Source organism: Nanorana parkeri, unplaced genomic scaffold (genome assembly GCF_000935625.1).
Source record: "Nanorana parkeri isolate BGI_ZX_2015 unplaced genomic scaffold, ASM93562v1 scaffold98, whole genome shotgun sequence".
Taxonomy (NCBI): Eukaryota; Metazoa; Chordata; class Amphibia; order Anura; family Dicroglossidae; genus Nanorana; species Nanorana parkeri.
In genome coordinates this window covers 938,891-962,518 of record NW_017306366.1, presented here as the reverse complement: position 1 = coordinate 962,518, position 23,628 = coordinate 938,891, and the positions used below count along the sequence as shown (strand labels likewise).

General features: G+C 46.9%; 1 protein-coding gene across 1 annotated transcript in view; it reads left to right on the top strand.

The window, feature by feature from the left end:
* The first annotated feature begins 31 nt into the window (after positions 1–31).
* SMAD6 (SMAD family member 6) overlaps positions 32–23,628 on the top strand; it is a 47,151-nt gene continuing 23,554 nt past the window's right edge. The window contains exons 1-3 of the mRNA XM_018552820.1: positions 32–292; positions 1,257–1,520; positions 2,374–2,611. Of these exons, the coding sequence (XP_018408322.1) occupies positions 32–292; positions 1,257–1,520; positions 2,374–2,611 (763 nt within the window). The remainder of the gene's footprint in view (positions 293–1,256; positions 1,521–2,373; positions 2,612–23,628) is intronic.

The following is a 23,628-nucleotide window of genomic DNA, read 5'->3' as shown; positions in this document are numbered from 1 at the left end:
AGGGTTTGCGGTGGCAGTTGCAGGGTTTGCTATGGCAGGCGTAGGGTTTGCGTTGGCAGTTGTAGGGTTTGCAGAGGCAGTTGTAGGGTTTGCAGTAGCAGTTATAGAGTTTGCTGTGGCAATTGTAGGGTTTGCGGTGGCAGTTGTGGAGTTTGCTGTGGCAGCTGTAGGGTTTGCAGAGGCAGTTGTAGGGTTTGCAGTGGCAGTTGTAGAGTTTGCGGTGGCAGTTGTAGGGTTTGCGGTGGCAGTTGTAGGGTTTGCGATGGCAGTTGTGGAGTTTGCTGTGGCAGCTGTAGGGTTTGCAGAGGCAGGTCTAAGGTTTAGGGATCTGCTACTGGCTTCTGTGCATGTTGAAGCTGAACTCCAGTCAGAAGTAAAATACAAAAATAAATGTAGCCCTGTATTCATTAATACATCATCAAATGCACTTTTCTAAATGCACGCTGTGTAATAACTTGAATAGGACCTGGTATCAGCTTCATTCATTCCCCTGTATAACAGCATTCAAACTGGGGGAGGGGGGAGCAGCACAAGTAGCTAACTAGCGCCAACTAGTTGTATTAAGAGCATGCTGATAGGAGTAAAGGACAGAGTGACAGAGAGACGAGCTCATCAGTCGGTTTCTTCTCCTTTCACTGTCCAGTCACAGGCTGGGGGAGGGACAAGACCTCTAAGTGAACAGCAGCAGAGAAGAATCAAGTTTGCCATAGGATGCTGCAGTTGGCCCCAGTGGTCCCTTCGGATTATATGAATAATTTTGGTAACTGTGCAGCCTATAAATCACAATGAAGTAGAGAAGGGCTCACTGGAGCAGACATCTTGCTCACCTGACCTCAGAGGCAAGGCACCAGGTAGAGGATGCACGGCCAGGCTGCTGCGCGGCTCCTTTAAGAGTTAAGAAACTTGAGATTTGTTTGCGCAACAGTCAGTGCAGCGGAGCCGCCAAAGTGTCTAGACTGTCATGTGACTGGAGACAGCCAATAGGGCGCCCAGTGCTGGGCCCGAGTGTGTGTGAGAGAGAGCGTGAGCACAAAGAGCAGCGATCAGTGTGCAGGGACCGGACCGGGAGAGCGCCGAGCACCGTGCAATCTGCCGGGACCGGAGAAGCGACTTCCACGAGAAGGGGCCGGACTGCAGAAGACTAGCAGGCAGCGTGCACGCACGGAGGGCGGATCGGTGTGCAGAGGGTCCGTCTGCAGCGGTGCTATGTGAAGCTTGTGTGCAGGGGATCGTGCGTGTGATTGCTGTGTGTGCAGTGCGGGGTTCTGATCACTGTGCACCGACCATCCCGGGCAAGCATCTCCTCCCTGCAGCATCTGTGGTCCTCAGGATGCCGGCTGTGTGCTGCATCGGGCGACATCTCCAGCCTCCCCCGGCCATGTGACAGCTCCGGAGCCTCCGAAGAGGGGCTTTCATCTGCAGCCAGGCGTGTGCGAGATGTGACCCGGGGCGGCCGGCTCTCTGCTGTTCTGTGTGCGGAGCCCCCCCCCATCACCGCCGTCCGGGCATCGGCACCGCAGGTGCGCACAGCGTTCACTTCCCTGGCACGGAGAGGATCACCTAGGACTGTGTGCCTGGCACTGGAGAGGATCACCTAGGACTGTGTGCCTGGCACTGGAGAGGATCACCTAGGACTGTGTGCCTGGCACTGGAGAGGATCACCTAGGACTGTGTGCCTGGCACTGGAGAGGATCACCTAGGACTGTGTGCCTGGCACTGGAGAGGATCACCTAGGACTGTGTGCCTGGCACTGGAGAGGATCCCAGAGAAAGAACATTGTGTCTGGCACAAAAGGAGATCCTATTGGACTGTGTGCCTGGCACAGGAGAGGACCCCATAGAACTGTGCCGGGCACTGGAGAGGAACATAGGATTGTGTGCTTGGCACAGACTAGGATTCCATATAACTACTGTACCCCTGGCACAAAAAAGGATCACATTGGACTGTCTGCTTGGCACAGGAGGAGATCACATTGGACTGTCTGCTTGGCACAGGAGGAGATTATAGAGAACTGCTGGGTGCCTGGCATAGGAGGGCATCACATAGGGCTGTGTGCCTGGCACAGGAGAGGATCACGTAGTCCAGCACAGTGCACCTGGCACATGAGAGGATAAGATCCAACTGCACGAGAGGATTGCTTAGTACTGTATATACCTGGCACAGATCTAATACAGGACAGGATCACTTTCAATCCAGCAGAGTGCGCCTGGCACCGGAGAGGATCACTGAACTGTGCGCCTGGCACTGGAGAGAAATATGTAGAACTGTGCACCTGGCACACCGGAAGACCGCATTCATTATCGCTGCGTGCCCGGCCCTAGAAGGACAGACGTGGCACTGCGGTGCGGAGCGCTCCTGGCAGGCTGTGCCTAGCAAGGCCTGTGTGCCCTGCTGGAGGCGGTGGAGTCCAGGGGGGCAGCGCCTGGGGGCTGCGTGCTGGTCACCCGGAGCGGGCCCCCTCCTCACCTGCTGCTCTGTAGACTCTTCCGCTGGCCAGAGCTGCAGCATCCCGGGCAACTGAAAGCCCTGAGCGGGTGTCAGGGAGCCGGAGGAGCCGACAGCAACAGCATGTGCTGCAACCCTTACCACTATAGCAGGTTATGTGGCCCGGGTAAGTGAATGTAGACTGACTGCAGGGCATGGCCTTTATTAGCACTCATGCACTTTGCCTCTGGCACAAGGTATTGCTTTTAAGACTCTTCTGTAGTGATGGCCCAGTCGGGCGTTACTGCAATTTGCAAGTTTCTCATTTATCTAAATATTATGTTAAATCTGCACAAAAAAAACATCATAAAGGAATCCAGACTGTCGTGGTTTATGAATTTCGCGGGTTCTCGCAAATATTACAAAACTACACTGCATCTGATTCTCGTATCTTATTCACACTGGGGGGATTTATAAAAACTGGGGCAGAAAGAATCTGAAACGGTTTCCATGGCAACCAAATCAGCTTCTCTTTTAAAGCTTAACTAGATAAACTGAAGAGAGAAGGTGATTGGTTGCTATGGGCAACTGCTCCTGTCTGCTCCAATTTTGATAAATCCCTCTTCACTGTGGATTTGCATAAAGTCTTCCCATGCACTTGAAATGGGCCGGGATACGTATTTGTGAATAGGCCCATTAAGTTCTTTCGTTATGTCTATGCTTTTACATTGCACACAATATGTCAGAGGCAGTAAGGCTCCTCCATACCTGTGCGCAGGCTGCAACACATAAATAGGGATCTTTATTCCTGTTTGTTAGCTGTGAGGCTGCCCATCTATTTGGAATGGACCGGCCGTGCACCTCAACGAACACCTAAAAATGCAGCTGTGCCATTTTTCTTTTTTCAGAGCAGTTCCCCTCAACACATAGATGGTTTGATTCTGTGCGTTTGGGTGCCATCCAAAATTAGTGGCATTGCACTTCGTTCCAGGGCTTGATGCATGTTTGTGAATTGGCACTTAATCTTCTCTGGCTGGATACTGAGGGGAGTTTTTTAAAACTGGAGCAGTTGTCCATGGCAACCGATCAACTACTTTCATTTTGAAAGCTTAACAGAAGAAACTCAAGAGGAGCTGATTGGTTACTATGGGCACCCGCTCTAGATTCCGTCTGCTGCAGTTTTGATTAATTCCCTTCTTAATTTTGGATGGATTAGAACCCCTTTCAGGGTTTTAGAGAGATTTAGCCTCACTTCCTGTCCTGATGACATTGTTTGGCTGTACTGGAAGTCAGTATGGCAGGGTTAGCGGTCAAAGGTTGGAACCCCTGTCAGATTTCTATTCGTGTCCCTGGAAGAAGGGAATTGGGGGGGAGGGGGGGGACACGACACGGGCCTTTTGGAACTGGAGGAAGAATGTTCTGGGTGACCAAAGTATTTGGGTGCCCGTTTTTAGGTTTTAGGGCCCACTCAAATTTAAGCATTCCATTACCGCACATGCTTTTAAATGGGCTGCTGATGTACCACAATGGATAATAAAAAATGTACATGGTCCTGCCCAGTACAATTTGCAGTATATGTGCTGTGGTGCATTGTGCTCTACTGCACACAGAGCAGGTGCACTGCCATGCATTGTTATAGCATGCATTAACGCATGCTTTCTTGTGTGTGTATTTTAGTGCATGTTTGTACAAGTGTGAACGGGCCTTTAATCATGGTAGGATGCTGTGTTTTGTCTTTAAGGGGACATAGAAAGGTATAAGTAATGAAGTGTACAAACGAGAGGCTGGAGGGGGACATGGAGCATCCATATGCTAAAGTCTTAATGGTCTTGTACTTCAATAGCAATCACCTCCTGCCATACAGGGAAAAAGAATCCTAGTTTGTGTATGTGTAGTCATAGTAATGTTACAAGACCAGAACTTGTATGTCATAGGGAGGACCCTGCTTGTAGTTTAAACTTTTTTTTTTTTTTTAAATCCCGGGAACCTGAAACCTCAGGGCTCTCTAAGGTAGATGGCAATTTCATCTAGGAAGTCAGTACTTTAGTCTTCCACTGCTGTTCCTAGTAGAGGTGCACCAAAATAGAAATTTCAAAACCAAAATTAAAAAAAAATTGTCAGCCGAAAATGTTTTTATTTTAATTTTTTTTCAATTTTTTTAAAATGTTTTAATTTATTCATGTTTTTATTAAATTTTATTTTTTACTTTTAGGGGCTTTGGGGAAATATTAGGGGTCTAAACAGACCACTGATATTTCTCTTTTAAAATAGAAAAAGAGATTGAGGACACGGAGTCCTTAATCTCTATTTCTGCAGCCCCTGTTATAAATGAACAGGAATCTTCTGAGTGTTCCTGTTCATTCATAACATGAGGCTATAGTGTGTTTACTATAACCCCAATAAGGAATGAACAGGAGGTGATGTAGAACACTTCCCATTTATTCATAATTGAGGCTATAGTAAACATGCCATGTCCTCATGTTATGTACAAACACTCAGCGATCACTGATTACTCAGTGTACTCGCTCTCCATCCTGACAGCTGTCACAGGAGGCTGAGCGAGCGGTGTAGGGAGGAGAGCTCAGCCTCCTGTGACAGCGCGGCCTGTCTCCGCACACACACCGCTCTGCCGGACTGTGATAGGAGGCTGAGCGGTGTGGGAGTTAAGACGCCGGCCGCTCACAGCACTCTCCTCCCGCAGCGCTTGGCTGCCTGTGACACTTTCTCTCCTCCCTGCTTGGACACAGAGCAGTGTCCAGCGGGGAGGAAAGAAAGAATGGATGCACCCCTGTATCGGCAGAAAAATGGCACTTTCGGCATTTAGCCAAAAGTGCCATTGTCGGCCGATATGTTTCAGCGGCCGAAATATCGGTGCATCCCTAGTTCCTAGCCGTTCTCTCCCGACTGTAATGGGCACCCTTACTAATAGGGATGTCCCGATGCCACTTTTTTAAGACCAAGTACAAGTACTGGCCCTCATGTACTTGCCGATACCAATTACCGATACTTTTTCTTAAAGGGACAGGTGACATTTAAAAAAAAAAAAACATCTGATTTACCTCTGAACTCCATGTCCACAGCTAAACTCTGTAACCCTCATTCAGAGCTCACCTTTACCCCCTCATTCACAGCTTACCACTATACCCCCTGTCCACAGCTAAACTCTGCTCCCCCTCACCACAGCTTACCTTTCCCACCTCACCTCTTCACCACCCAGCCACAGCTCATCTCTAAATCCCCGTCCACATCTCAGCACTTCTGCCACCCCCTCCCCCCTCACTCCAGCTCTCCTCTGTACCCACTTCTACAGATCAACAGTGGGTGGAAGCAGCCTTAGCACCCAGGGATGTGGGCATGTGCCCTGGGTGCTTGACGGTACTGATACCCATGGTGCATACACATAGGGACAGTGAGGACCCCTTATTGTGAGCAACTACTGACTGTCTTCTTTGCCATCCCAGCACAGGCCCTTATTCACTCTTGCCTGTTCAATGGAGGTGCCGAATACTTTCTCCTTTTCGAGGACGTCGGCGGCACTGAGCGTCGCGTCACTGTTGTGGCCAGGGCTACAGGCGGAGTCATCTGGGCAGTCGCTGGCCAACCACATTAGGACCCCACCTGGAGCGCCGCCCACAGCAGTGAGGCGACGCTCCTCCAGCCTGCCCAGAGGACAGTAAAAAGGACCCCACGGACGGTTAAAAAAAATAAAAAAAACAGCGCAAGCTTCGGCGCTAGGCATCGGGGCATTTTGACAAGTACAGGTACTTGTCAAAATGCCCTGTATCGGGCCCGATTCCGATGCTAGCATCGGTATCGGGACATCCCTACTTACTAACCAATGATCAGGCTCAGAGGGTAGGGCCAAGCACCAGCTTCTTAGCTGAAATTGCTAGTTGTGTAATAAGACAATCCAAGTTTTTTGGGGACTTTATGATCACTTTAAGACTATAGTCAACATTACCAAATGGATTCATGTAACTTACATTGTTCTCGGTGAGAAGAAGTGCCGATAGGCCTGTTGTACCAAATTTGTGAAGAGGCTGTCTTGAAAAAACAAACGTCAGTCACTAGCAGGCATTTGAAATAGATTTGGGGGATGTATTGTGGGACCTGTGATGATTTGGGGGGGTGGGAGGATCTGATTTATTATTGTTACCTCCATTAAAATATTGAAAAAGAACAGACAAGTGTTTTAGTGTTAAATTCCATTGTAACAAAGGCAGAAGCCAGCCTGGCCCCCACCTTCCCTTTCCCTGGCAGTAAGTGGCTATAGGATATCTGAGAAGCCCTACTATGGCAATTATCACCCAGTAATCGCATGCTGATCAATGTAACCACACTGAAAGCTATAGAATGATATGCTGTTCAATACTGTTACTTTGGGAGATCAATCATCAAAGAGAAATAACTGTTCGGATTAATAAGTAAAGAGTGCTTCCATGTCTAGGTGAACCATTACTAATCAGCAGAGTTTGCACTAATCACTTCCCAATCAATTGCAGGGCCGTCTTGTTTGGCCATGTGAGGAGATTGAAATGATGGTGTGCGGGGGGCACTACAAGGATATGGCGGTTCTTGTATGTGAGCTTTCCTTGTAGTATAATTGTGATGGACTAAACTAAAGCCAGCTTCACATTGCTGATCTACAAAATCTAAATTTCATACACTACTGTGAATGGAAAAAGTGTTACTGATTCTTCCATCCATGCTAAACGGCGTGGATGGACGAACCTCCTGCTGCAGCTATTGTATTCTGACAGAGGCCACCATGGCTGTCGGAATATATGAACAGAGACTGCAGCTGATCGGCTGGCCATGCACCATACAGGTGGCCCTGTCAGCCCAACAGGTAACTTTTGCCGAACAATGGCAGTACCCAGTCAGCTGCAGTCACTGTTTATGCATTCTGACTGCCGTGGTGCCGCAGCAGGAGGTTCATCCTCCCACGCTGTTTATCGTCCATAAAGGAATCTTTTTTTCGTTCATACTATAGTATGACCAGCTTACTTTGGTCTTTGCATTAGGTTAGGGGATAAACAAAAAAGATGCAATAGAATATGACAACTGGTAATGTCCATGGACTGCACCTCTCCAGTACTTACACCTTTCCCCGTGTTTTGTTACTTAAAAAAATGCAGCTGAAACAGAAAAATACCTGTTGATCTCAGAAAGTAATGACAGCCAGACGGCGAGCATTTTCAGAATTATCTTGCATATTCCCCTGTTGGAAGGAATTCTTTCTTTAGCTCCAAATTATTAGCTCCAAAAATGTGCGCTTTGATATGTGTTCATGAAACATGTAAAAAAAACAAGAAACACGCTTGCTCTGCCATTACCAGTTAATGGCACTCCAAACCCAGCTGGACAAACACAGAGCAAACAAACACGGAACACATGTCGCAGATTTTGCTACATGCACCACTTTTCCGTGTTTGTCGTTTGCTCAGAACCACATTTAAAAATCAATGTGGAAGAACATCAAATGCAGAAAACAAACGCGCAGGAACGCAACGTGTGTTCCCACTACGCTCAGGTGTGAATGGGGCCAAAAGCCTATTTCCATGAGGGCTAAAACCCTTGCAGTGGGGCTCATTTTTATCTAGAGGTTTTTTGGATTGGACTTTTACCTGCTCCCCCCTCCCACAGGCTACAAGACCATTGCCCACAGGTTCTCCCCCTGCACTGGTATCATCACGTCTGATGCAGGGCCTATAGCCCGGCATTATATGTGAGGATATCGAAGTACAGCCCACATAGCTGAGGGGGGATAGGTGGGTATTGACTGCCAGGGGAGCGGGAGATCAGGTACATAAAAGTGCTTCATCAGTGATTGTGAGCATTGATTGAGGAATCCCCTGCTTGCGGCCACTGTCAGAATACCTCAATGGAGTCTGCAGCTGATTGACTTCAAACTCAATTTGGCTGAGAATTTTCCAACCGCCTCCTTCCATCGGCTGTATATCTGGCTTTAAACAAGCAGTTAACCCATGCAGTGCGGGGAGTCCCTGGAGATAGGCTTTAACCCTTGCCACTCTGTTCAAAGCTTGAAGAAAATCATTTTTGCTTTAGGCAGTTTAAAAAACATTTGTAATTCTTATTTATTTTGGGCTTGCATCAAGGAGGCCACAGCAGAGCAGGATTTGGCCTCTCTAAAGTTGCCAGCATGCTGAAAAACATTCGGCTTTTTCCATTATGAACTCTTTTTCATGTTGTTAATTTAGAAATTCCTGCTGACAACTAGTTTGGCACTGAGAGACTCCTTAATGCTGCCTTTTATTCATCTTTGGTGAAGTAATCATTACTGTTGCAGAATTTCCTCAGTCAGAAAACTTGCATTCCCTTGCATAGTTTCAGTACATGAGGACTGGGAGATATCGCCGCGTTGTGAAAACGCTGGCCTTCTGGCTTGTATCTCTGGGCCGTAGCCAGCAGCTTTGTAGCTGATGTTGAACAACCCTTCCTATGATTCTTGGCCTCATCACAGCTGATGTCAAGGGCAATGTCTGACAGACGTTCTTGGGTTCCTTCATTGTAATCCACAGCGTGCTTCCCTTCACAGAAATCAGACATCAGTTTAACATGGGAGTCTATGGGGGGAGCCCTTTCCTGTCTCCATAAGTAGAGATTTGCCAACAAATCCTCTATTAACCAACATGTTACTTGGACGCGGGTCTTTTTAGTTTGGTATTGGAAACGTTCAAGGCATGTTACTGTTGTCTGATGGGACCACGTAATAAGTGAGTTCCCTATTCTAGGTGGCTCCAAAAATGTTTTCAAGCTGTCGGTTCTCCTTTAAATATAGGAAGCTAACAATAGGATGCTTCGCGTACAACGTGGGCAGAAAGAAGAACTGAAATGACAGGGTAGCCCTGTGGCTTACCAAGGGTGGGTGGACTTCTCTGTGTTACTAGCCTGAAGAGTCTAAGCAAGGAATCTATTTTCATTTAAAGTGTAAAAGCTCCTGTATGGCCCACCAATGGGAACAGTTTGTGATAGGAATGCACCGATACCGTTTTTTCGGTATCGAGTACTGATATATATTTTTCGGTACTCACCGTTACCGGAAGTCCTATTAAGGAAGCCAGGCGGTGTGTAATGACTCGCTTCCCGATTAGGAGTGATGCCGCCCCCTTGCTTCTCGTCACTCTGTGACGAGAAAGCATGGAGCCGGCTTTCTGGCCAATCGGGGCGCCGAGTAAAGACGCTGCCCGGCTTCCTCCTTGGACGGGAAGCCGGCTCCATGCTCCCTTGTGACAAGGGAGCATGAAGCCGTCCAATCAGGAAGCTGGGCAGGCGGCTTCCTGATACCAGAAGTATCAGGCTAGGCATCGGAGTATTTGGGCGAGTACAAGTACTCGCCCAAATACTCGGCACCGATACTAGTATCTGTGCATTCCTAGTTTGTGGGATAACTCTAAATCTTCAGTGCGGAGAAAAGGGAATAAAATGGCCTTACATTGATGTTACGGTTGATGTTTACCGAATAATGTTGACTCGTCATGGAAGTTACTGGGCCGTATATGACTAATACAGTGGTGGACAAATTCATGTGTAATTTAGGAGCCAGTCTGTCCAATCCAGGAGCCAGCCCCGTTGTCAACAACTAGAGAAAACCTCCAAAGATTGGTAAGGAGTATTGGCTCCTGGGATCTGTCCAGCCCTGGACTAATATTACTTTTTATGTGATTTATGTGGGGAAAAAGGTAAAATTCTGTTGCAGCTTTTCAGTTCATTGCAATTTAGGAGGAGAACTAAGAATGGTTTGCATCCAAAATAGAAGGGGTTACTAAGTGGTAGATTCCTTATCTTTTCAAGGCTTGCTTTTATATTCCCTGCCTGGGGCCACTTGTGTAATTACACAGAGAAACAGGTCTTTAGTGGGAAACATTGCAGGCCTGTCATGACTGAACAGCATGATAACCCCTTTTAGGCATGAGACTTTCCAGGCATGAGGGGACCCATACTTCCCATACTTCTCTCTGCTAAGATTACTGCTGCAGTTAGATACTTAAAACGGAAGGTATGAATGTATTTGTGCCTTGTGTATTTCAAAGAAATGAAAGGTGTAAATGACTAGCAGTGGAATTTTTTTTTTTCTTGTATCATACTTAAACCTTGAAAGTACACTCATGTTGTGTCCTGAGCTTATCCCGTTTTGCCACTGGAGCCCCTGAAATTCCTGTGCAAGTTAAAACTTGAGCGATGCTGAGTACCCTCATCCTCAGGTGACGGCACTCGGGCTTGCCACTGCGCCAAGAGTTGAATTGTGGAGAGGCGGGGGAGTGTTCCCTGTACCCAGAATTCAAGGGCAGTCCATCACTTAGGCCAGGGATGGACAAATTATTTGGAAATCAGGAGCCAACAGGATTTTATTCGGAGCAAGCTTCATTGGCAACAACTAAAGAGAACCAGAAAAATTGGGCACCAGCTGTAATTTCTAAGAAGCATTGGCTACCTGGCTGGGATTTGTCCTGCCCTGGCTTAGGCATTCCCAGTACAGGTAAGAGCAGGTGCCTGCTATGAACTCTACTGCTCAGTTGTGTAAACCTGTATAAGGTACATTTTTACTATATGGGTCCATTACATGTTCTATAGAATCTACAAGTTAGTAAGCTGGAAGTGGCTGAAAGGTGGTTTGTCTCTTGCAAAAGTCAACATTTGCATACAGCTTCAGCTGCCTGGAGCTCTGGAGTTTGACTATTTTAGCAATTGTGGTTTTTAGGGATGCACAGAAACTGTTTTTTCGGTATCGATTATATATCTTTCGGTACTTGCCAATGCCGAATACCAATACAGTTACTTCCTCCTAGAATGGAGATGGCTTCCCGGCCAGTCAGGAAGCCGGGTGGCGTGTCATTTTCCTGGGAAGACCGCTCCATGCAGTTTGGCCGTCTTAAAGCCAGCTTCCCCGCCAATCAGCATCGAGCTGGCCAAACGGCATGGAGCCGGCTTCCCGGCCAGTCAGAAAGCCGGGACGTGGGTCATTACCCCCTGTCTGGCTTCCTGATTGGCCAGAAAGCCGGCTAAATGGTTATTGGCTGGGAAGCTGGCATCCCACCTAATTAACATTGAGCCAACCAAACAGCATAGAGCCGGCTTCCTGGCCAATCAGAAAGCCGGGCGGCGAGTCATTATCTGCCTCCCGGCTTCCTGATTGGCCAGGAAGCTGGCTCCATGTTCCCTCGTGGCACTGCCGGTCAAAGGAAATCGCCCTCTGACCAGAAGTTCCAGTATGGGGGGTATCGGAGCATTTGGGCGAGTACCAGTGTGTTGTGTTGATGTCCACTGCCATGTGTTAGAAAAAAGAGCAGGCTCTTTCTTTTTTCAGTGCAATGCGTGTTTAATGTGCGTAAGTGCAACACACCATGCAAGGTAGATCCAATGCCTTTTTATGTAGCTTAGTGTAAAAACCCCCCAAAAATATAATGTAACACATGTTAATGTACTATGACAATGCAAGTGAACGCACTTGCATTGAGTCACGTCTAACGTATACATTTCGGTTTGAATGCATTCTAAAAAAGGAATAAATTCTTCACCATGTTTACTGTAGGCTCCAACAGATATTGGAGAATATTTGCCAGATCTAGATCATACCAAAAAATGTACGGTATATACTATATGTAGTCCCCTTCCTGGCTGTGGCTGAGCCTGCTTCTTGAACTAAAGCCTGTATAATTGTAGGTGGCTCTCGCCATTTATTAGGGAAGCACTTAAGTGAAATTTTTAGAACGAAACTAAAACTTAAAAATGTGTCAGGCCAAAACCAAAAATGACTTTTTTTTTTTAACCTTTTTAGAATTATTGACCTATTTTATTTTTGCTTTACTGTTGGGGCATTTGGGGGAAATACCAGAGGCGGTCTAAACAGACCCCTGATATTTTCCTTCTAAAATAGAAAAAGAGATTTAAGACACAGTCCTAAATCCTTTTTTCTGCAGCCCCTGTTAAGAATGAACAGGAAGCCTCTATACTGAGTGCTCCTGTCCATTCATATACTGAGGAGATAGTAACTGATACTATGTCCACAATCATGAATGAACAGGAAGTGATGTAGAGCACTTCCTGTTTATTCATCACTGGGGACACAGCAACTAAATACTAGTTATTTTACAAACATTTAGCGATCAGTACTGATTGCTTAAGGCCGTGACACACTGCACGCGAAGCAGCGCGGAGCGGTGGCGCGCTGCCTTTGCGAGCAGTGTGTCATGTCACTTTCTTCTCGGCACCTCAGCTTGCGAGAGCTCGCAGAGCTGAGCGTGCCGAGATGAACAATTTCAACTTCAGCCAATCGGCTTGCACGTATGAACCGGCGCGACGGGATGCGACGTCTGGCCGGTTGTTACAGACGAGCCGATTGGCTGAAGGTGCAGTCAATCATCTGACTGCACTCAGCTCACACACTGCACGCGAAGCTCGGTGCCGGAGAGCTTTGCTTCGCTCTGCACGGCTTCGCGTGCAGTGTGTCACGGCCTTTAGTGTATGTACTCCGCTCTCCACCATGACTGCTCTGCCTGTCACAGGAGGCGGAGCGGGCGTTGTGGGAGGAAAGCTCTGGCCCCTGTGACAGCTGACAGCTTCTCTCCTCCCTGCTGGGTGCCGGTAGCTGGATCGGCTCTGTATCCTCCTGCCTGTGCCAGCTCTGGTGGGGTTGAGCAGTGCGGATCAGAGGTGACACAGACCAGCACCTAGCGGGGAGGAGGGAAGCTAGGCATGCACCGCATTTTCGTCCATTTTGGTACCATGGGCATTTTGTCCATAGTACCATTTTTGTCCAAAATGTTTGTGCCACAATGTGTACAGCATACTTGCACTTTATGAAACACTTACATGCACTACTGGAGAAGGAAGTTTTAATTTCAACGCCCGCAGTCTTGTCTCTAGTTCGCTGCCACTGACCTCTTCGCCTAGTCTTCTTCTGGGTTTGGAATATTTAGCCAACTTCGTTGTCCGGCCTGAGATGATGTTACCTCTGCTCATGTGCACGGGGGTTAATGTATGCCATAACCCAAGGCATGCTGAAAATGTACACTGTGTGAGTCCTGTACTCTCAGAAGAAAATTGTAGGCAGGCAAGGCAGAAGCTTTTATGGCGGAAGAGACAGAGAGTCTCTTCTGGCATTAAAGTCTACCCGCTTTAAAGTTAAATTGGTAGGATGGTTTTTCACATTGGATCATTATTCCACAGCAGAGAGAGCAGTTATCCACATCCCTCGCCCCCTCCTTCCTGCATTCGCCTGATTCAAGTATGGAGGTTATGTTTCTCTGACTTTAATGATCTGCTTTCTTTGTGATGGGTCAGTAATTTAGAAAATATTGCAGCCAGGCAACTTTATATTTTCACAAGGAGATCAGTAATGGCAGCATTTTTGTGTTTTGCTGCACACAGTCTCACAATGCATTGAGTTGGGAACATTGGGTGGCAGCGGTACCTATCAGCTCATGTTTTCCAGGACAATCAAGTCCCACTACCATTTACAAGGTTTGCTTTCATTAGCCATAAGGCTCCATTCACACTGGAGTTGCTGTCCGCATGGAGCCACTTTAAACAGACAAAACAATGCACTTAAAAGTGCATTGTTCAGACTATTGTGGGGATCCCCAAAATAGTACAAGCGTGATGATGTGGCAGATTTAATAGCCGCAAACAAGCGGCATCTGTGCAGATTAAACATTTTAGCGGGGTTTTTTTTTGTCCCGCACGGAATGCAAACGCTATATGTGAATGGAGCCCAAAGGGGAACTAAAAAGCCCCAGTAAACATACATAACAGATTGTTGCATTGGGTAAATTTTTTTCCCTGACTGCAACTAGCAGAAGTAGTATTTGTATTCAGTGTAAGAGATCCATTGATCAGCAAAAGTTGCACTCTGCTGCTTGAAGGCAATAGCATGGAAGTCCGCTTCCTAGTCAACCAAGCCTGCAGGCGGGTCATAGCCCACCGCACGGCTTCCAAATTGGAAAGAAAGCCGGCACCAGGCTCCCTTGGCACTGCCGGTCAGGGAGAGATCTCCCTCTGACCGGAAGTTCCGGATTCGGGTAAGTATCGGAGCATTTGGCCGAGTACGAGTACTCGGCCAAATCGGTATCAGTGCATCCCTATTGAGAACAGTACTCTGTATCCTCTAATGATGTGGAGATCGCAGGGTAGCCATAGATAATGTGATCTGTACATAGACGTTAGTAATATGAGGGAACCCTGGTGTCCTATTCATGCCAAGAAACATGTACTTTTGTCTTTCAGCCCTCGGCTTGTAGTAGCTCTGATCAGTTTCACAGATCCCAGTTGTAATGATCAAAATGTTTTTTCATTTTCTGATCCTTTGTACATGTTAGTACATACACTTAATGTCAGAATAAATTGCATCCTCTGATTGTAAAGAGTATGAGGCTGATTCACTAAAGGAGTTGAGAATCTTGTAATAAATTGGGTGGATTTTCACTTCAATTATTCAATCATAAAGAAAGCAAATTCCCATGTATTTCCTCTGCACATGATTGGGTGTTTAATGTCACAATACAGTATAAATGAAAAATCTCAACTCTTTTTGTAAATCAACCCAACGTGTACATTGGGCCTCATGCACCCCTGTGTTGAAGTGGAGCACACAGAGCACTTTCTTAATGTGTGCTCCATCTTTCACATTCCTGAAATGCTTCTCTAAGCATTACCTACCACTCAGAAGAGGATTGGAGACTTCCTCTACGTAAATGATAACGAAAAGCTGTGTTTTACAGTCTTGCTGGGATGGATAGATAGACTAAAGAAGGTCTAAAATAGTTCCTTTCCCAGAGAAAATGTTGCTTCAAACTCCTTTGTGGTCATGTTATCACTGGTGATGGTGAGGATGGCCCAGTCTGAATCTTGATGGCCCCTTGAGCTGAGATCACATGACCCAGGCGGTTCATTGATCCGGGTCATGGTATAGCTAGGAGTAGCAGTCCGATTCAGCTGAATGTGTTCTGGAATGTTGAAGATGTTTCATAGCTCCTCCAAAACGGAGTCTTCAGTTCCAGTGAGTTCCAATTCCAATCTTCCTGACACTCTTGGAACTGATGAAGTGGCTTGGAGACGCTACGAAACAACTTCAACATTCCAGATGAAGTCCAGTTGAATGCGAGTAACTTCTACTAACATGACCAAAGACTTTTAACGTGACTTTAAAGTGTGTTTATAGCCAAAGCTTTTTGGAGTAGGGAAGAGAAAAAACCCCGACACTTCATTTTTATTTTTTTTGCTGCCTGCATACCATTAAGGAAATTCCCCTTCACTTCCTGTTCGGGGACTCAAAGTTAGAGGAAGGCTCTCAAAGTGAGGCAAAGTCTCCTCTTAGTTGTCCTTTAAACAGGTGTTCCGATTGGAAGATTTTACCTTTTTTGATCTTGTTCTGGGGATAACCCGAAAATGTTGACCTTCACATTATTTTCTGCATCAGTGACCATGGTCACCGGTACGAATTAAGATGGGGCATCTCCTCATTTGGGACACTTGACGGCAATAAAAACACGACAGAGGGTCTAACCCTTCCTCACTCTATCCAAAACAGGAAAAAAGGTTTTGCCTAGAGATACACTTAAAGTTAAATCTGAACTCTGGGACAGGCAGATATTGTCTAGTACAAGAGCCATGTGCAATCTTGCTGGAATCTTCTGTATGTCTTCCAGGTCTGTGCAGTAATCCAGTGTGACACGTTGTCTCTGTGCAGGAGCTTCCTGTAATAAAGACCGCTCACTGCTGCTCTCTCCTTGTGCAGGGGGACTGGTCTTGTCTCCGCCCCCTTATGTCATCACCCCTGAACTTTTGCTATGATGGAATCAAACTTTTTTTTTTTAGTTAGTCTGACAGAGTTGAATTGAGGTAGTTACAGTAAAATGCAATCACCGGTGCAGTCTGTATATGTAGAAGATCTCTTTCTGTCTAGTTTGCATTTATTTACAGATTTATGTAAAAGGCAGTTTTAACCCTTTCTCTGCTGCCGACCTAAGTCCGATCACGTCCACGGGCTCGGAAACATAGGAGTTACAAAAAACATGGATTGATTGCTTTTGTGTTCAATTGCTGCTGAAAAACACAACTAAATGGACCAGATTAATTGTTGTCGTGTTACAAGGAATCTGGATTTTGAATGTTTTCTATGTTGATGGTGAATTGAATTCTGTACCCGGATATTGTGGAAGGAGGTAAAGTCCGATCCTCTGCCAGTGTCATGGTGTAACTGACCCCCATAGTGGACTCTAGGAGGGAGTGATTTATGGAGGACGGACTCCAGATAGAGGCACCAGGAAGTTCACTATAGAATCCTAGCTGTCATGGCCGTGTGAGGAGAGGGCAGACTGAAACGTTGCCTCATTGCACCCCAGATTTAAAGGAAACCTGTCATAAGAGTAATGGAGGGGGCCTCTGACCTCCATCAGAAAAGTTTGTCTGGCCTCTCCTCTGATCTCCATCAGAAAAGTTTGTCTGGCCTCTCCTCTGATCTCCATCAGAAAAGTTTGTCTGGCCGCTCCTCTGACCTGCCTTTTGATGCTGATCTGCCTGGTCAACGGCTCAGCATAATAGAGAAAAGACATTCAATGCCTACTCGCCCCAGGTCAGAGACCTAAACTGTTGAAGCAAGGGGCTCGGTATGACAGCCAGGCAACTAGCAGGTAGGCCGCCATGATTCTCATGGCAGCTTTCCATTAAAGAGCTCCAGGATCTAACATCTCTGTCCTCCATAGGCGCAAATGTGTGTCTGCAGAAAGATCCTTTGCTGGGCATGCATGTCTCTGCACTCCTAAGATTTTGAAAATAGTAGCCCCACTCACTGCAAGGGTTAACTGGTCATTTTTCTCTAGGGTTGGAAATAAAGAAGATACACTCACCTGATCCTCAGTCCTGCAGCAGCGACCTCTCACCTATCCCCCCCTCCTCTGTCCGTAGCATGCCCCTTGGCGTCTTCACGTGTAATAGACCTGTATTAGATATGATGACATTACAGGCCCTTAGACCGCCGGAGCCCGGGGAAGAAGAAGGCTGTGAGGACCAGTCTCCCAGCCAGATGGGACCGAGGATCGGGTGAGGTATATGTTCTTTATTTTAGCTCCCTAGACAAAAATGAGCAGTTAACCCTTTGCAATCCTGGCGTTCAGCTTCAAGCAGTCTGCAGACATTAGACACTGATGTAAACGCATAGCAAAGGTTTTTTTCTGAAGACGCACGTTTGTGTCCATGGAGGACAGAGATGCTAAGTTGTTTAGGGCCCAGTCACAGCATATCCAGTGCTGTGCGGGTCGGGCCATTTGTGTCAACCGCAGATATAACCCCACCCCCCGTACCCATAGTGCGATCGCGCCTGCACTGGAATGGGAGGTACAGGTGCAGTTAGATCAGGGGAAAAATGCTGCATGTACAATTTTTGGCGATCGCACTGGGGGTGGGGGGGGGTGTCCGCAGTGCCATTGACATGAATGACACAGACATGCTACCCGGCTTAATCTCAGAACGCTACCCGGCTTAATCTCTGCGACTGGATATGGTGTGACTGGGCCCTCAACCTGTGTGCCGAATGAGAAAAAGCTAAACATGTATGGCCAGCTTTAGGCCATGGGCATGTAGCCTTAGGGCCCATTCACACCTAACTGGTTGTTTTTTCCAGCACCGCTGCAACACAAGACCAGGCTATTTGCCTTGTTCCACATGTGCTCCGTTCATAGCACCACGTTTCGATGGTGTGTTCTGAAAAAAGATACGGCATGCTGTACTTTTTTCCAGCACAGTGCAACATGGTGCAACCATCTCGCACCACGTTGTGCCCATAGAACTTAGTAATATGTCATTTGTGACATCTCAATAAAGTTCTAACAAAAGAAAGTAAACAATGTGATGTGTCGCGATGAAGCGCGTCAGCACTGTGCTTGTGTGAATGGGCCCTTCGAGCGCCGCAAGAACTATAACCACTAATAAGGCATTTGTGTAAATGAGTAATTCACCACCAGTGAATAATAAATGTGCCCCTAGAACGGAGGTCATGCTCCCTTTCTAGAGAGCCAGGCCATCATTTGGGCCCCGTGGTTTGTCGGGCCCCGCCATGCTTTGTTCATGTACAGGGCCAGGAATGAGATTACTCTCCTCTACCAGAGTCTTGGAAGGGGCTCCATCTCCTTAAACATTGTGCCGGTGTTTACATGAGCCGTGCGATGTTTGTCCAGTTAAAGGCATTACCCTCTGTAAAGTGCTGATACAGAGCGAGCTGGCCGAGGGGGAGGAGGGGTCGCTGTTCAATGTAATGGAGAGGCGGGGGAGGGTAAGTGTGTTCAGTGTTATGGAGAATCAGAGCGTACAGAATACTTGTCTCTTTTCTGGGGGATCTTTTTGGGTCCTGAGAGCTGCATTTGTTGAATAGCTGGCAGTCAGCGATGCGTGTGGGGATCAGTCATGGGGAGGAGGGGGGGGCGGCCTTCTATCTTCTGTTAGTAGGATGAGGCATGCTGCCTGTATCCCTGTTTAATAACACAGCAGCATCAGGCAATCGGAGCTGTCAGTAGTCACTTATCCAGCGATTATCACATAGACCTGACGGCCTTCACAAAACTTGCATCCTCGATACAAACTTCCAGCAGGCTTGTGGCCTGTGACACGCACCATTGCATAAAACCCGTCTGATTTCACTTTCTCATCGGTATTGAGAGAGGAGTGATTGCTCTGTTACAGACTAATTCTTATTCGGCTGAATTTATAGCGTTCCGTGCATGGTAATGCACATGCGTAGGCGTGAACGGGCCCATGTACTTTCCCTTTCCTTTCACTCTAAACTGCAGCTGGGATTTCTACTTGCAATGCATCTTCATGCCGCAAAATGCTTGAGGATTGCTGCAAGAAAACGGGCAAGTGTGAATAGGCCCTGAAGGCTTTAGTGTATTTTCACACTGTTTCCATTTCCCCTACAAGTCTTTGATTGTTCGTTCTGTGTAAATCAATGCAAAGAAGAACGTTCTTAGTAGGGATGCACCAATACCGTTTTTTCGGTACCGACTACCTGGCATGGAGCCAGCTTCCCGGGCAAGTTAGGTTGAGGTGGGATAGGCTTCCTTGAAGAGCATCAGGAAGCCGGTGGGGAGTAATGACATGCCGCCCGGCTTCCTGATTTGCCAGGGAAGCCGGCTTCCCAGTCAAGGAGCTAGCTTCCCGACCAATCAGGGAGCTGGGAGGCGGGTCATTACTCCCCACCTGGCTTCCTGATGCTCTTCAGGGAAGCCTATCCCACCTCAACCTAACCACTGAACCATCCCATTCTCAAACAATCCATCCCCACAAGCTACCTCCTCATATATCACTTGCACCTCCCTTTTAGATTGTAAGCGCTCACGGGCAGGGTCCTCCTTACCATCTTGTTTTGAGTTGTATTGTGATTCTAATGTCTTCCTCCTATTGTAAAGCGCTGCACAAACTGTTGGCGCTATATAAATCCTATATAATAATAATAATACAGGGGGAGGTAATGGTGACCATGGTAAAGGAAGCTAGGGGGGTTTTATATATTGTGCAGGCTTTGGCCCAACTTCCCTGACTTTGCTATTTTGCTGCATTGTGCACAGCCCAACGTACTGGTATGGTTGTACCAAGTGGTTTGGCATAGGGCACTGTCGGCATGCAGATTTGCTTACAAAGTGAACAGTGCACCTTGGCTGGCTCAAAATCCGTTTCCTCTGTTGATAAATTTGTCCCTTTTTAACAAATGAAGCAGCAGAGCTTCTAACTTACTCCCCTTGTAATCTCTTGACTTCTGTAACTCCCTTCTTGTTGGCCTACCACTAAGCAGGCTATCCCCCTTCCGTCTATCATGAATGCTGCTCCTAGACTCCTCCACCTAACCCAACCGTTCACTGTCTGCTAATCTCTCCACTGGCTCCCACTTGCCCAACAAATAAAATACAAGCCACTAACCGTAACATACAAAGCCATCTAAAACTCTGCCCCCAACTACATCACCCACCTCAAAATATCACCAAGACCTCCTGCTCTCCAGCTCTCTCATCACCTCCTCCCATGCTCACCTCCAGGACTTCTCCAGAGTGTCCCACATCCTCTGGAACGCCCTAACCCAAGCTGTCCACTTATCTCCTGCTCTGACCACAGTGGCCATATACTGTGCAAATTTTGGCTGGTTCTTAAGGAACTGGACAAAATTTGTACAGGGGTGCTGCTGTCGGCACTCTTTCAGCCGGTTGGAAAATCTTCATAGCTGTACCCAATGAGCTGAATCACCCACCCCCCCTTTTCATATCAGATTTGTCCCCCCTTCCCCATCACATCACAGCCCCCTCTTTAGAAAAACGTTGAAGGCACCCCAGACAATGCCCTGGCCGTGTTTGAGAAAGGCTGCTATAGAAGAATCTATGTAAATATTTTTGCGCCTGAGGTTCACCTTTTTTAAATGACTTGTTTTTCGTGTTTTCTGTGACCTACACATTTTCTGCTGCCCCAGTAAAATCTCATCTCCACCCTAAACCATGGCCACGTTCAGCGGGTGACACCATCGGTGAATAAAGTTGAAGGGAGGGAGAGGGGGAATACAGGGCTGTCTGTATCAATTGTGGGACCCAGACTTCCAGATAAAGCCATTCTTCCCTGTAATGGTTTTATGAGGTCGAGTCCTCTCTAATGGAGAGGAGAGGAGCCCAGGAATCGGGGAGTTTGAAGTTTGTTATTTTGTCTGGCATGCTTTTCTCTTTGAAATCAGATCACTCTCCAGTTCTGCTTTCCTGAGGAGGTCCCTCTGCTGTTGAGGAGGAGTAGGAGTGGTGATAATACAGAGTTAGCTTTTTTGCTGGCGCCAGAATGACTGTTTATCTGGAGATCTCGCCAATTACAGGCGCTTTCTTAAAGCTGCAGTTACCACTACCCCCTTCCTCTCCTTCTGCTCTTATTCAGAGGCCGTCTGTCCTAGGAAATTGCATCTATTCTCTTCCAGACTCTATAAAGAGCTGAATGAGAGAGCCCCTCCCCAACCCCCTAATATGGCTTTTTTTGTTACTGTTTTCCTTCCTATCTTTTCTCTCCATTTCCTTTATTTTTATTTTCTGAGTTCTACTTCATTGCCGGGTTCTTCTTGTAACCAGTCAGGTCACTGAGATTTTATTTACTTAAACCGACAATTTACGGAGCACTTTACATAGTTGCACATTCACATCAGTCCCTGCCCTCAAAGAGCTTACAATCTAAGGTCCTTATCTCACCTGCATACATACACATATAAGGGCCAATTTAGACTGGAGCCAATTAACCCTCCAGCATATCTTTGGAGTGTGGGAGGAAACCGGAGTACCTGGAGGAAACCCACACAAGCACAGAGAGAACATGCAAACCTCTTGCAGATAGTGACCTGGCTAGGATTCGAACCGGGGACCCCAAGTGCGGAAAGGAAGAAAATGTTAACCACTAAGCCACATATTGTGAGTTGAAGGGTATCTATGGTCAAAAAAAGGAAAATAAATCCGTATTTATATATTCAGTGCCCATGAGTTCTATTTCGTCCCTATGTTTCCCTGATGAAGGGACCCTGTGCGGGCCCGAAACGTTGGCTATGTGACGTTTTATTTTAATAAATGAACATCAAGATTTGAACGTCATCTTCTGAGTGCTGATGATCCTCATTTTCCATAAGTTCTATCCTTCTCCTAAAAAAATCACATTGATCTACAAGTTTGTAAACTTGCCTATAGGATGTACTTCCTACACTGACACAATTTCACTCAGCCCAGAGAATATGCACTTGCTTGTGTCGTCACATTAACTAAGCCTTCTGGCTGAACAACAGCTAAACTTCCCTTAATGTAACATTATCGTTGCTTGCTGGAAGCAATGCACGATGGGATATATAGTTTTGAGAAATCATGATTGCATCACATCAAGCAGCAGAGAAAGAGACACAAAGCACACTGGGAATCCAGGAAGTTGGTGAAAGTGATGGGCAGACAGAAGGCAGCACTCAATACATAAAAGGGATTTTTTCATTCAGCTTTGATTTGCATTATGAAAAACCACTCTAGTATGTATTCCTATTACACTACTGATGTCCTAACAGGATAGCACATGCTGGACTTCACAACTCCTTTAAAGGTTGGAAGAAGTCCACCAAGGAGGCCCCCCCTTCCGGCTTTTCTTTCCCATCTATTCCTTCTTATGCTGAGCTCTCCCCAGTAAACATACTCGCCTGCCCAGTGAATCCAGTGTTGTCCTGCTGCGATCCCTGGATCCAATGCCAAAGCCCCACAATGCCACATTCTTGTGTGACATTGGGGAGCTGGCTGTCTCTTCTGGGTACTGCTGCTGGCCTCTGATGGGGAAGACCCTAGCCACTGTGAGTCCCTGCTCCTGCACCCTCCCAGGGTATGTGAAGTGCATCTCTCAGCAGCTGCGGGAGCAGGACATGTCATTCTTGACTAAGGGCCCGTTCTACCACATCCAGATTACCTCCAGACCAGACTGTTTCCGGACCCAAAATGCATCCTAATGTATCCCTATACTTTTGGCCTCTGTTCCCACCAGCGCAGTCCGTCCCAGACCAGAAAAATACTCCTTGTCCTATTTTGTCTGGTCTGGATCAAAAACGAATGGAACGCACCTGTAAGACCATTTTAAGTTGAAAAAAAAATCAAATCGCGGTAAAAAATGGCAAAAATGCAATGCACTATGTTGCAGATCTGGTCCAGAAAATGATGTGAACCCAGTCTAAGAGAGAATAGAGGCAGGTGGCAGGGCTGACTAAAAAAAAAAGTGGTGGTAGTGGTGGGGGGCTCAAAACATGTATTTTTATGGGTGACTAATGTCTTACATTTTACCCTTCTTTATGGAGTGCAGGAATCTGTGCTGGCTGGTCACAAGACTTGCATGGTCTTCCTTCTCTTCTTTTCTTGCCTAGCAATGGGTGTTCTTCATGGATGTGGAGTGCGGTGCTGCTTTTTCCAGAATTGTACTGCGAGTGCAGGATGCCATGATGACATACCATGGGTTGTGCCCATAATTTTGTGGGCTTACAGAGGGTGTGAAGAACCCTGGTGCTAGATGACTGAACAATAAGTGTGTAGGGAACAGTTCTAGGGAGGTAACTAGAGTTTACTAATGCTGAGCAGTGGATAAAATAAGTACCTGGAGTCCAGTGAGGTTACCGTGCCATGTTAGACAGCCCATAAAGCCATGTTTCTTTATTATGATAAAGTG